The 13587-nt window shown below is 55.3% G+C and overlaps 1 protein-coding gene across 2 annotated transcripts; it reads left to right on the forward strand.

Annotated features, from left to right (window-relative positions):
• Positions 1 to 181: 181 nt before the first annotated feature.
• On the forward strand, positions 182 to 10641 carry DERL2 (derlin 2). 2 transcript variants are annotated; one of them, XM_032839894.1, is made up of 7 exons: positions 182 to 311; positions 1009 to 1071; positions 2988 to 3061; positions 4172 to 4265; positions 5144 to 5339; positions 5587 to 5677; positions 10131 to 10641. In XM_032839894.1, the coding sequence occupies exons 1-7, from the start codon at positions 219 to 221 to the stop codon at positions 10234 to 10236; spliced, it is 717 nt and encodes a 238-aa protein (XP_032695785.1). In that variant the 5' UTR covers positions 182 to 218; the 3' UTR covers positions 10237 to 10641. The 2 variants fall into 2 exon arrangements, with proteins under 2 accessions (XP_032695785.1, XP_032695784.1); XM_032839893.1 differs by having other exon boundaries at positions 183 to 311; positions 1006 to 1071.
• The last annotated feature ends 2946 nt before the right edge of the window (positions 10642 to 13587 follow it).

Consider the following 13587-nt stretch of genomic DNA (forward strand, 5'->3'; position numbering starts at 1 on the left):
ACGCCTCTCCCCGACGTCGCCGGGCTGGCGGGCGGGGCGGATGGGAGGGGCCCCGTGGAGGCGCCGCTCGCGATTGGCCGGCGCGCCGTCCCCCGGGCTGCGGCGGTTGGCGGCCGGCCGGTGCGCGGCGCTGATTGGGCGGCAGCGGGCTCTGGCCCCGCCCGCCACCGGGGCGGTGCGGCGGAAGGGGAAGTGGGGGGGCGGTGGCGGTGGGGAAGATGGCGTACCAGAGCCTGCGGCTGGAGTACCTGCAGATCCCGCCGGTCAGCCGCGCCTACACCACCGCCTGCGTGCTCACCACCGCTGCCGTGGTGAGCGACGCGCCGCCCTCTCGCCAGCGCCGCCCCGGCCGGGGCCTCGGAGGCTGCGGTTCGGGCCGCGGGGGAGCCCGGAGGGGAGGTCTCCGAGGCGGGTGGAGGCGTGCGGGGCGCCCGCCGGGGTCCCGGGAGCCGAGGAGGCGGTGCCGCCCGGCAGGGGTGCAGGGCCGGGGCTGCGGGCGGCTTCCGACAGCGGAGGGCCGGACCAGCGCGGCCGCGGCCGTGGGAGCAGCCCACCCGGGAAGCGGGTCTGGAAGGCGTGGCGGGCAGGGGCCGCGCTGACCAGCGGGCAATCCGCTCGGCAAGGACCCGGCGCGGGAGGCGGAGGGCTCGGGCTGCCGGGAGGGAAGAGCCCCGGAGAGGAGCGCGGGCCTGACGGCGCGGGGTCCGCGGGCTCGGTTCTGCGGGGCTTCGGGTGGGGGCCGGGCGGGGGCACGTGCGTGGCGGCCGCTCCTGCTGCCCCGGGGCCAGGGTCGGCCTCGAGCCCCGCAGCAAGGCGCAGAGCTGAATCTCGTGTCCGGCGGACGGGGTGCGGAAATGGCAGCACCCTACGCACAGTCCTTTCCCGGCTTGCCCGCCGGAGAAGGCGGCCTTCGGGGGTCCGGGCGGAGTGGCAGGGCTGGAACCTGCCGGGCCCCGCCTTCTGCTGAGGACGGCTTTGCCTGAAGGAGCCCTTCTTCCTTTCCAGCAGCTGGAGCTGATCACACCGTTTCAGCTGTACTTCAACCCCGAGTTGATCTTCAAACACTTCCAGGTACGGGGCGGTCACCTGCGCACTCTGTGTTCCGGTCGTTAAGCTTTTCCTCCTGCTTTCTGCTGGCCGATCCTTCCATATGGTATCAGTAGGCTTAGTGGGAACATCTGATTGTTTTGGGGGGGCGGGTAATGATGGGATCCTGCGTCCTGGTTGGGCCTCAGAATCACCGAGGAAATGTCGCAGAGAGTCACCCACGGCAGGAGTTAAGACTGTATTTTGTTTGTAAGATTCCCTGCGTGGTTTTGATTTGATGTATCTGGTTCCCGTATGTGGAAGTTAGTGATTCGGGGTTAATACCGTAGTTTGAGAGGAGACTGGCCAGCCCAGGGAGAGCCTCAGAGGATGCCCACGTGTCCGCTCACCGGCTCGGTGCTGTCACCAGAGTCGGGTTCAGAAACCCAGCTCTCTCAGTGCTTTCAGAGTGCTCTGTCTTCCAGGGATCAGCCGATATTAACAAAAGCCCCAAAGACGGGCTCCTGAAACTGCATGAGAGTTTACTGGATCCGAGTAGGAGCTAGTCCTTCCCGGTAGTTAGAATGCTCAAAGAAAGATGTGTTTTCCTCCTCCGGGATGATCAGATAGCCTGCGGTTGGAATGGGGGAAGGACCAAGAGTCAGTAATTTTCCTCTACACTTGCTGTTCCCTCTGTCTCGAATGTGTGTCCTTCACTCTACACCCACCGAGCCCCAGCTCTCGTGTGGCTTCCCAGACTGACCCTGCTCTGTGTCCCCAGGATTTCCGGAAATACTTCCTTCAGAGCCTCTCCCTTCCTTCTTGCACTTACTGAGCTGCTTCTCTCCTTAAGCTGGGGACTTTCAAATCCTGGAGACAGTTCGTATGTAGAACTGAACTACGTCCCCTCCATTGCCAATGCCAAGGGATCGAATGCTGCACGAGGCAGTCCCGGGGACTCTTGTCACTGCCTCCGTCCTTCGCCACTCCCCGGCCTCTGCTGAGCGCTGAAGCTGCATCCGAGTTTTGCTTCCTGTTAACATGCTGGGCTCGATTTTGCCCAGGTTACACTCTTGATGACACCAGATACCCGCGTTTGGAGCCGGGTGTCCCAGGCTTGGATTCAGTCTCCCTGTACAGGTTCCCCTGGGCAGGCCATTTCCATGCTCTCCAGTTATGCCCGTTTCCTCCTGTGTAACACGGGGTTGGGACCACCAACCCCGTGTCTCACAGGCTTACTGAGCTCCTAGGAGATTGTAGATCATGCTGAAACATTTTACAATGTGAAGCTCTCTCCCGTTGTGAGTAGTTGTTTTTATTGTGGGTGTGGATGGGTTGGGTGGGGAAAAGCGTATCAGGGTTTCCAACAAGAAAATGACTGTCATTGTATCTGCCAATTAGACTAATTATTAGAGCATTAGATCTTATAGGGAGTTGGCCGTTCTACTCAGACTAGAACCTGAGTGTTTGTTCTAGAATCACTCTCTTCTCCTGCTTTTTCTTACAGACTAACACAGAAGCATTTCCTGGCAGTTTATGTGAGGTTTCTGGAGTTTCTCTCTGGTTCCCAAGACTGCCCACTAGATTATAACACTGTACACACGAAAGCATCGCTTCGGTTCTGCAAATGAACGTCGTCTCTCCATCCAACTTTCTCTTTAATTTTACTGACCATATGGTATAGGTTTTGTTTCATTTTGTTTTAAAGACGACGACAGTTTTAAGCATTCTCAGCAGATCTCAGGGGCTGAGTGATGTCTTTCAGACTTCAGCTGGAAACAGCACAGAAATCCAGTGTCAGGTCGTGTCACCCCACTTTCTGGTTCAGATCACAGTGTCACTTACTTGTGGCCTTTCAACCATCGCAACCCCAGGAAATGTCTTCTGTCTTAATGTGGAGATGTTGCCCGGCACGTTTTACTTCATCTGTCTTATCTCGATTTTTTTTTTTCTTTTAACAGATATGGAGGTTAATCACCAATTTCTTATTTTTCGGTCCAGTGGGATTCAATTTTTTATTTAACATGATTTTTCTGTATCCTTTATTAATTGGGGTCAGCGTAAAACCCGGTGGTGTGCGTAGGGAATACAGTGTAAGTTAAAGCTACTGAGGCTGCTTGTTCCTCTCGTAACGGTGATTTCTGGGTGCTGCCTTTGTGGTACAGACTGGCCAGTCGGAAAGTCCTATTTTGAGGGTGTTTGTTGGTTCCCGTTTGTTCTAATGGGAGGCGTTCACCCAAAGAGTGATTACACTTCTGCCTGAAAATCCCATACAAATCCCATCAAGGGAGAGAAGTGGATTCGTTGAGGCCTGTTTGGAGCATAGTATCAGCAGGGACCCAGGGACGACAGTGGTAAGTCCCAGAGTGTCGGTACAGGTCTGAGAGCCCCGCAGCGGCTTCTTGGGGACTGGAGGACGTGAGATCTCCCTGGATCTTGGTTGCGGGTTCTACCGGCTAGAACGACAGTGCGGTGTGTCTTCCCAGCCGGCCACGTGCTGCTTGTTGAAAGAGGGGAAGGAGGTGCTCTGGACAGGTGCTAATGGGGCCCCTGAATGGGGATCCCTCCTGTACCCGACCGCCTGGATTGAGAGGGAGTTACAGCCCAGCGTGCAGGAGACCAGGCCTTGTTGGGGTGATGGGACCCCTGCCCGACGGATTCCTGTGTGATACACCATCCTGGTAAGTTCCTAATAATGAGATCTTTTCCTCATGATACGTCTTTATTAACTGAGGTGTCAAAAGGCCAAGTCTGCCTGGCCTGCCGAAACAGGCAAGGCCTCTTGCCGGGCGCGTCTTCTGAGTTAGCTTGTGAAACAGCAAAGTGGTTCAGATCGTGGCGGGGCTGAGCTCGGGGCAGACCGAGCTTTGAAAAGGTTCTGTAAGTCCCCACAAGCACGTGTGTGTGGCCTCGGGCTTCGCTCCCCACCCGGGAGCGGTGTGTGCCACAGGCAGAGATGGTCTTCCCGGCGCCTGAAATGCCAGGCAACAGGGACGTCCCCACACTAACCCTCGTGGACGCGCTCACAGAAGCGAAGGTTTGGCTGCGTATGGCTGATGCGGCGGCCAAGTGCACTGCAGCCGTATGTTAAACTTAACCTTTTTCCCACTTGTGTGCTTACTGTTTTCTTAACTTGAAACTTAAGATACCGCTACTGTCGAATGTTAGAAGAAGGCTCATTCCGAGGTCGGACGGCAGACTTTGTATTTATGTTCCTTTTTGGTGGATTCTTAATGACTGTATCCTTCAACAAGTAGAGTAAACACGGGAAAACGCTCAGGAACGCCTTCTGTCTTGCTGAAGCCTCCGCCTGCCCTCCACGGTCCGCTGGACACGCTCAGCAAGCCCACGGAGCAGCCCTCCAGACCGTAGCTGCGGGCACGGCGGATTGCACGGCGTCCTCTCTGTGAGCACGTCTGAGCCACGGGGTGGGCGAGCCAGAGGGGCGTTTAGCCCGGGTGGGTGACTGTTAACTGCTTCAGGTATGGGATTGTCCGTGCGTGTACTTTTCTTTTTTTAAGAGTGTTTGTTGTGGGTGGAGGGAGGGAGAGAGAATCCCAAGCAGGCTCCATGCCCAGCGTGCACCCCAGCACCGGGCTCGATCTCACGACCCGGAGATCATGACCAGAGCCAGAACTGAGTCTGACGCTTAACGGATTGAGCCACCCAGGCACCCCCCAATGTGTGTACTTTTGAACTAAGTTGGTAAGACATTTATTTGGTCGCTATCAAAACTGATAAGTTATTATAATTTAGATTTGAACGGAGTCCATTCTGACAAGATGCTTTGGATCTAGCTGGTTTTACTCACCTCTTAAAGGTGCTAATGGTGAGTGAAATTTCATGTAATGATTGACCAAGGAATTAATATATTTTCCAAATAGTCGAGAACTTCCTGGAAACAATCTTCATGGGAAGCAGCTACTGTCCAGGTGTTTTGGCCTCTGCTGATTTTTGCCTGGTTGCTCTGGGTAATCATTTTCAAGGTTTTTTCCCCTCTAAAGACGAACGACTATGAGACTTCCCCACCTCAGGCCTCTGCTAGATCACAGCCCCTCGTTGCCCTCCCTCGCTGTACACCTGCGAAGCGGAGCTCTTCCTTAATGCCGCCTGCTAGCTGTTCGGTCTGTTTGTGAGCTTGGTTTTCCTGGGCCAGGCCTTCACGATCATGCTCGTCTACGTGTGGAGCCGGAGGAACCCCTACGTCCGCATGAACTTCTTCGGCCTTCTCAACTTCCAGGCCCCCTTTCTGCCCTGGGTGCTCATGGGCTTTTCCTTGCTGCTGGGGAACTCGATCATTGTGGACCTCTTGGGTAAGAGTCTTGCAACTTCCGGTACCACTTTCCGTGTAAGCGTACTTTGCTCCTGGTTTCCACATCCGGCACTCCCCACGGCTGTCTCGGGGTCATGTACTGGTTGTAGGGTCAAAGACTACAGCGTTCTTTAATTTTGAGTCGTCGTATTGACATTTCTTCCTAAACGTGCGGACTTTGTGTTGGCAGGTGCACCTGCCATCTGATTTTCATCCTCTCCTCGTTCTTTGTTTCTGGGCGACTCTAGGCATTGCGGTCGGACACATATATTTTTTCTTGGAAGACGTATTTCCCAATCAGCCTGGTGGAATCAGAATTCTGAAAACACCGTCTATTTTGTGAGTATCCGATGCCGGGTTGCGCATTCTTGGCAGGTGATGCGGGGCAGGCTCCGTGGTCTGTGTTCTCACGGGGCTCCCAGCACTCTGGCGCTCGGGTCAGCATTTGCAGATCGAGGCCCCGGGCTTTGGTGGTGGATTTGGGTTGGGTCGGAGCAGACGGTGCCAGACTCATGCAGAAGCGAGCTCCACGAGCCTGGGGTGTCCCGAGGGTGATGTCCCAGGGCAGAGCCTGCTGCGTTCCCGGAGAGCCACTCTTGGAGCTCCCAGGGGCCGGGTGGCAGAACAGGCCACACAGACCCCAAGAAAGTTTCTGGTGGTGGGACTCCTGGCCTTCCAGGGGACAGGGGAAGGAGAGCTAAGCTGTGAGGCAGCCTGGGAAACCACGGTCTGTTGGCCGGCCTGCTGACTGGCCGTGTGACATGAAAGTCCATCTCTGTCTTGCCCCTCCCTTTCCTGAGAGGGGAGCTTTGGTCTGTGGGGCCTCTTTCTCCAGAAGGTCGTGTCCTTGAGACCTGCTGTATTTAGAGTAAAATGTGAGTTTTTGCATAAAATGTGGGCTGTCACATCATAGTTAAGCAAAGCAGAGAACCTGGTCCTCCAGAGCCCCCCACTTAGCCGGACGCTGGTGGTCACCGTTGCCCTTTTCACACATGCTCTCCCCTCTCTTCCTGCATGGGGGCTAAATTTTTAAAAATGCTCTATCGTAATCTCCTTTTCGGTGTAGCACGTCATAATCCTTTTTCCATGACGAATGTCCTGTGGAGGTGTAGCAGCTACATGGTCCCGCGTGGCAGGACACTAGCACTGTGGGCCCCTCCCTTACCGACAGCGACGGCGCTGGCGTCCCTGGGTGGCGCGCGTCCGTGACCACGCAGGTGGTGCTCCCAGAATTGGGATCGCCATGCTGTTCGTCGACAAGTCGCTGTGGGGACTGGGTGCTCAGGCTGATGCTTCTGGCCGCATGGAGCTCCTGTACCCTGTGGCCTTGTCCGACGGCAGAGGATGATTTATTTTTTCCTAGGGTGATAGCTGGAAGATGCTGTCTCGTTTCTATGGGTCTGTTTTTTATGATTTTATTTTATTTTGGAAACCGTTTCAGACTTAAAGAAAAAACTACAAATCCTGCAAAGGACTTTTCCTTCCTTAGGTGTGTGAAAGTAAGCTGTCCGTCAGATCCCCTGTGATGCCCCCCCCCCCCCCCCCCCCCCCCCCCCCCCGCCCCAGTGAATGTGGATTTTCCATGAAGAAGGACATTCCCCTACGTAGTCACAATCAGGAGAAACCTGAGTCCACAGGCCCAAGCCACTCCTGGCCATTGTTCCAGGAAACGCTCTTTCCAGGAGAGCCCGGCTCAGGCCCAGTGTCGCGCTGACGTGTCACGCCTTCCAACCTGCTGGGTTGGAAGAGCTCCAGAGTCTTTCCTTGACGTCACCCCACTGACGCTTCTGTGGCCTCCCAGCCTGTTCTGTAGGACATCCCACCTCCGGGGCTTGTCTCGGGTCCCTCACGTCTAGCTTCAGGTCACGCGTCTTTGGCAGGAGTGTCAGAGAAGTGACCCCGTGTCGTCCTCCCCACGCTGTCTGCGGAGGATTTCCGTGCACTGATCGGTCACGGTGGCGGCAGCCACTCCGATGACTCGATGAAGGTCGGTCCTGAAGCTGCCTTTGTTCCCGTGGTGATTGTTCTGGGGAAGGCGCCCAGACTCAGCCAGCCACCCTCTCCTGATCCTAGATTGTGAGTGAGTTGCGGCCCTCGTTATCGTTGTTGCTTTGGTGTTCGTGTGGCCCCAGATCTGGACAATGGGAACCCCTTCACACCGGCTTCTGATTATTGTCAACATGGCCCATCACTTTTTTTCTCTTTATTGTCAAGTGATTTATTATTTTCTGGTCAGACAAGATCTCCCAGGTTCATCCTCTGCTCTCCCTGATGCAGTCTTAGAATCGGCTGTTTCTGCAAGAGCCCTGGCTCCTTTCTCTTGGGGACCCAGGGGGCGGAAGCCACAGCATGGGTGCTGGACGAGCTCGCAGCCTGACCGGGACCGGAGCAAGGGTGGCCTGCCACGCACTGCAGACCTGTGTGTTTTTTAAAAACGTGGGGTTACTGACAGGCTCCGCCCTAGGACAACTTCATATGATACATTCTAGGTGGGGTTTTTTTCCTCTATGTTTTTTTTCTAATATTTTATCATAAAAATGTCCAAACTCACAGAAGAGTGGGAAAAGTTATATGGCGATGCCATTTACCCACCACACAGGTTCTGTGGTTAATATTTTACTACTCTTGCCTTTTGTACGTCTGTCCGTGCCGGTATCCTTCACGCTCTGAGTACCTGTAGTGCGTGTGACACTGACTGGGGTCTTCGATTTCTCTAGAGCAGAACACGCACCACGGGGGTGTCAGCTGATGGTTTCTGTATGTGCACCAACCTGTGGGCCCCAGACTCCTCTCGGGACAGGACCCCAGAAGGTCCCAACCTGCAGCTCCCTGTCTGTCCTGCACCGTCCCCCAGGGAGCGATGGCCAGACTGGTTGTGTGGCTGTGAGATGAGCCGTGCCTGCCCCTCCCGGCGTCAGGAGCGGAGTCCTACAGGATGCGCGGAGGTGCTCCTTGCTGTGCGGCTGCTTCCGGCCAGGGCAGCTGTCTGCCATCCGCCTCCGGGGTTGCACGTGGCAGGGATCTGTTGCCCGGTCTGGGGTGGTGTCCAGCGGATGGACATAGCACCTCCTTGTTCTCACTGACACCGAGGGACCTGACCCTGTGGTCATTACTCTCTCTACCTACTTAGTGCCCCACGTGTGGAACCAGCCTCTCGTCCCGGTCCTACCGGCCCCCCGCTTAGACGCATTCTCCTCCTGCGCTGCCTGCACGCCCTGTGGCGGGCTGCCCTCTTCGAGCCTCCTCCGGCTTCGCCACCCTGCACCGGGCCCGTGCACGTGTGCCAACCTGCAGCCCCGGGATGTCCCCCCAGCCCCCAGCCCACTCAGGGCCACCGCACCCCCACTTTCTCACTCGCGTACCCGCGTTCTGTCCCGTGCGTGTTAGGGAAGTAGAGGCGGCCTTGCTGTTGCACATGCTTTCTTTTCATCATCACAAAAGCGGACACGTTCGTGTTTATTGGCCTTTGGATTTCCTTTCTGAGCTGCCTTTTACACCCTGTGTGTTTCTGCTGGCGCATGTTTGCTTGTGTTGTTAGTTTGTAAGACTTCAGGGAGCTCATGCTGGGGTACGGACTCGTTCTCTGACCCCACTATGACATGGAAGCTTTCAGATACATTCTGTGTGGACCGGCTGCGGGTAGTGTCCAGTGTCGTTAGAAACAAGAGTCAGAAACAAAACATCAGGGCACCTGGGTGGCTCAGTGGGCTAAAGCCTCTGCCTTAGGCTCAGGTCATGATCCCAGGGTCCTGGGATCGAGCCCCGCATCAGGCTCTCTGCTCAGCAAGGATCCTGCTTCCCCCTCTCTCTCTGCCTGCCTCTGCCTACTTGTGATCTTTCTGTGTCAAATAAATAAATCTTAAAAAAAAAGAAAAATGCCAAGAGCAGATATTGTTTTAATGGTTCTTTAAGGACAACTTGAGTGACTATCCTAGCGAGATTGTAAAAGGCTTCTGGGCACTGACCGTCCTTTCCTGTGATCTGCATTAATTTGTCTTGGAATGATCTGTGAGTTGTTTAAACTTCAGTTGTGATAAGGTCTACATAACATGGACTGTGTCACGTTACACATCTCAGACATGCAGTGTCGCAGCCTTAGTGTCCTGGCATGTTTCTGTGCCCGCCGTCCATCCTTACACCTCTCGATCCTGCAGAAGTGGAACTCTGTCCCCAGGACCTCGCTCCGCTCCCCGCCCCCAGCCTCGGCTGGGACGGCGCCGCTCTCGGTTCCTCACACACATGGGATCACGCAGTATGGGTCCAGGTCTGGCCACGTGTCCTCAGGGGTCATCCATGGTGTGGTAGGTGTCAGAGCCTCCTTCCTTTCCAAGGCTGGATACTAATCCTGTTGCATAGACGGACCCTTTTCTCGATCCATCCGTCTCCCAGTGGGTACGGGGTGATACCCTGGTTATGGGGAGACATTCATGGTAAATTTAGTGAAAATGAGGTTATAAAACAAATAGTGTGATCTAACTCCCGTAGAATCACACAGAGGAAAGTTCTGGAAAAATGATGCCAACACCCACCATGATTCTCTTTGGAAATTTAGAATATTTCTATGTATTTTCTGTTTTCTCTACAACGAACATGTATTGCTTTTTGTTGTAAGAAAAATAAAAAGAGAAAAGTAATGTCCTGGAGGTAAAGAGTTAACATGAACATGACTGTGAACACTTTCTAGTGCGGTGACTGGTTCCGGGGGGCGGGTGTAGCGTGTGTCCTTGAGGCGAAGCCCTGGGGTCCTTCCCAAGGTGACTCAGCGCCGAGCGTCTCTGTCGCTGTCTTTCAGGAAGGCCGTTTTTGATACACCAGAGGACGACCCAGATTATAACCCGCTGCCCGAGGAGCGGCCGGGAGGCTTCGCCTGGGGCGAGGGCCAGCGCCTCGGCGGTTAAAGCGGCAGGTGCCAGCCACCAGCCCCAGCTGGCAAGGACTCAATGACCCGCCCGTTGGGATTCTTCTATCCTTCGTGTTGCGAAAGTGTGGACGCTTGGGACGGCCTGGCAGGTTCTGACTCCAGAAGCACTTTACGGAATGGTACACTAACGGATCCAGAATGCACTCGGCACGGCCGGCCGGCGGCCCCTCACCGCTCCAGCCCTGGAAGAGTGATCTCTCGGGGCCAGTGCTCCGGAGAAACAAATACCCCACAACCTCTGGCCCCACGCCCCTGAGCGCTCGAGTCCTGGGGTGTCAGGCAGAGCTCCTCCTTCTCCTCTTCTTTGCTAGACGAGGCCATGGGGTAAAAGGGAAGTTTCAGAGAGGACACAATAAAACTGAGTTGCATCTCTCTCACTGAACGCAAGCTTTGGTGTGTGATCTTTTAAGGGACGACGCGGGTTCTGGCCCTGCCGCACAGGCCTGGGCTCGCAGCAGCTCCGGGCCCGCCCGTCCCTGGCCTGCGCAGCTTTAGGCAGGATGGCGTTCCAGGATGGAAGGACGTGGCCAGCACGCCGTGGCTGAGACTCACGCAGCAGGCCAGCTCCAGCGGGAGGAAGACAGGCCGGTGGTATCTGCATAGCTTGCTTTCCGTCTTGGTTTTGCAAAACTACAGGTTGTCGGATGAGGGAAAACAGTGGGTAGGGTGGTTCTCACATCGGCAGGAACTCCACTGAGGAGGGCTGGCTCAGGGCACCCGTGACATCCTAGCAACTCCACTCCGCTTCTGCATTAAGAGCTCTGCAGGAGAAGCCACGTCATGGCCACCCTTTTGGAAGACCACAAAGAGATCGATTTTAGACCTGGGGTGTTCACTTGGGGGCCAGATGAGCAGGCCCCTGTTAGGCAGGAGTCCGTGGGTCCTGGGCTGGTTGCACGTGGGTCATTTTGCTTAAGGAAGAGCCCACAAGCATTTCCGAGCCAAGCACCCAGTTTACCTTCCCATCAGGTAGACGTTAGGGTCCCAAGGAAAGGACAGCCGATGTCTGTGACTCCACAAAGACCTGTCCGGAATACTGATTCCCCTGGGCCCCCGGCAGGTTTGCGCTCACGGGGTCTAGTCACTAATGGGATCCACAGCCCAAAGTGGATCCCTATAGGGGAGGGACGGCTGCGGGTGGTTCTCGCGAGCGGGGCGGAGCTGTGGACCGCTTCCCCAGCAGTCGCACCATGGGCAAGTGGGAGCTCCTTTCCAGAGTGAGATCCCCCTCCGAGAGCTGAACACGGTTCAGAGTAAGTGGGGACCTTCAGGGGGTGCAGTGAAGGGGGAAGTAAACATGAACGTACGTCTTCCCGCCGCTTGTGCGTGACTGACAGAAACAGACCAATGTTGGACCTGCCGCCGGTCAGAAACTTGGAACACGGGTGTTGTAACTTTATGCAACGGGGTTGTTAATGGGACAGCTTTTTTTCTAAGCAATGGCAAAAAAAAAAAAAAAAAAAACACTTGAAATGCAACCTGAGAATGTACAATCCTTACAGAATTCTATAATTTTGTCATCTTGTCTCTGTTCAAGGAAGCTTGAATTAGAAGGGTTTGTTGTTTTGTTATTTTTTAAAAATTTTTATTAAGTTCAATTAGCCAACATACAGTACATCCTTAATTTTTGATGTAATAGTTAGGAGGGTTTTTTAAATTATTTAGAGTCTAGAAATAGGTTTCTCTGGTTTTAAATAGGGGACGTCCGTCCATATGGATGACGGTAAAACAGGAAACCGATTCAGCATTTGTGGCCTAAGAGTGCTCGGTGGTTACAGAATGAGAATTCTAAGGATCACCTTCCATGTCCTGGGCAGTGTGGGCACTGACTGCCAATCTCCCCACCCGTGGAGTGAGCCCCCTGCCACAATGAAGAGGCCCCTTCCCCACCCCACCTCTCCACCCCGACTCTTACAGAACTGGGCTGTTTCGTCCTGCGGTGAAAATTGGTAGACGGGATTTTGTGCCCAGTCTCCCCCACATAGAGCTGGGTTCTACCGGTAATACCGACAGCACACCTCACGGAGGCAGGGTTTGTGGTTGGAGAAATCCTGCAGACGTTCCTGAGGAAGCAATGGGCATGTACCTCGCATCTCCCTAAGAGACAGGATTTCTACACGTTTTTGGTGTGTTTTCTAAATTAGGTATTTCCATTCACGTCTCTCTTCCATCTGTCCTTTCTTCTGTCCCTCCTGTGGGTCCCGCTGGCTTTCCCACCTCCTGTGTGGTCTCTCCATGTACAGAGCAGAGCACCAAGCCCTGGGTTGTGGCGGCGGAGCCCCCGCTCCATCTGGGGCCGGTGGAAACCAGGAGACACCGAGCCGTTGGGTGAGGGGCCCCCGGACCTGTCCCGTCTCCCCGACAGCCGGGCTTGGGCAGGTGAGTGCTCTGGTGGTGACATGGCAGGGTTCTCCATGCTGTGGGACCGTCCCCAAAGCTGCTCGTGTCATTTCCTGAGTGCATTAACATCATTGAACTTGATGCAAACCAAGCCCCGACTCTGCTCCGAAGTCTGCGGTGACGTCTTAGCTTCCAAATCCAACGTGCCCCGCTTGTCCCTAGCAGGGACCGAGCTCTCTTCCTAGCCTGGCCCGTTCCTGGCCCTGAGGAACTCCCAACTCTGAGGCCTCCTTCCCCGTCTTTCTTTGGATCCCTGTTGAGCTTCCAAGTCTGCGGCGGGCCCTCACACCGAATGACTAATGGTCTTGCTCCGTTCCTGGCTGGTCCACGGATGAGTCTCGTTTCCCTTGAGAGAATGTGCGCCCCAGGAGGGCAGGTCCACATCCCCCCCACGCACACAGGTGCTGAACAGACACTTCGTTTACCTGCCGGCAGACTATTATCCGGTGTTCCTAATTCTATGGGGGCTAACGTGCGTCGCACTTGAGGCTCGGCGGCGTCTGAAAGCGGGGTGGGGCCCAAGTGCGTGTGCGCACTTCCGCGGCCACGGGCTCCTGGGAAGAGCACGTGGCACAGCGAGCATCCCAGGGCAGCTAGAGATGAGCCGCGTCTGACGAGTCCCCTCTTGGAAGAAGGGCCCTAACGTTCTTTGAGTAGTTATCTTAGGATGGGCTGCGTGTGCAGAAGCTGCTTCCCCGCTGGAGACTGCCTCCAGACCTCCCATGGGGGTGGGCCACGTGCACAAGACTGGCTAGTGCCTGCCCAGGAGTTTAGGCTTCAGTGCTCCCCTCCACGGGCCACGAGGGCCCAGCACAGCGGTTCACTTTGCCTGCACCATTGTTAAAATTGGGACCAACATTTACAACGGACAGATTTCACATGAAAATCTTCATTTGGGGGACGCCTGGGTGGCTCAGTGGGTTAAAGA

This window comes from Lontra canadensis, unplaced genomic scaffold (assembly GCF_010015895.1).
Source record: "Lontra canadensis isolate GAN:19392208 unplaced genomic scaffold, GSC_riverotter_1.0 scaffold110, whole genome shotgun sequence".
In the NCBI taxonomy this organism is placed as follows: domain Eukaryota; kingdom Metazoa; phylum Chordata; class Mammalia; order Carnivora; family Mustelidae; genus Lontra; species Lontra canadensis.

What these genes read in the sequence shown, in the direction of transcription:
- DERL2 (XM_032839893.1), top strand. Translation starts at nt 219, where the DNA reads ATGGCGTACCAGAGCCTGCGGCTGGAGTACCTGCAGATCCCGCCGGTC. An exon ending in GATCATTGTGGACCTCTTGG is followed by an intron (nt 5,340 to 5,586) that starts GTAAGAGTCTTG and finishes GGGCGACTCTAG; the next exon opens with GCATTGCGGTCGGACACATA. An exon ending in CTGAAAACACCGTCTATTTT is followed by an intron (nt 5,678 to 10,130) that starts GTGAGTATCCGA and finishes GCTGTCTTTCAG; the next exon opens with GAAGGCCGTTTTTGATACAC.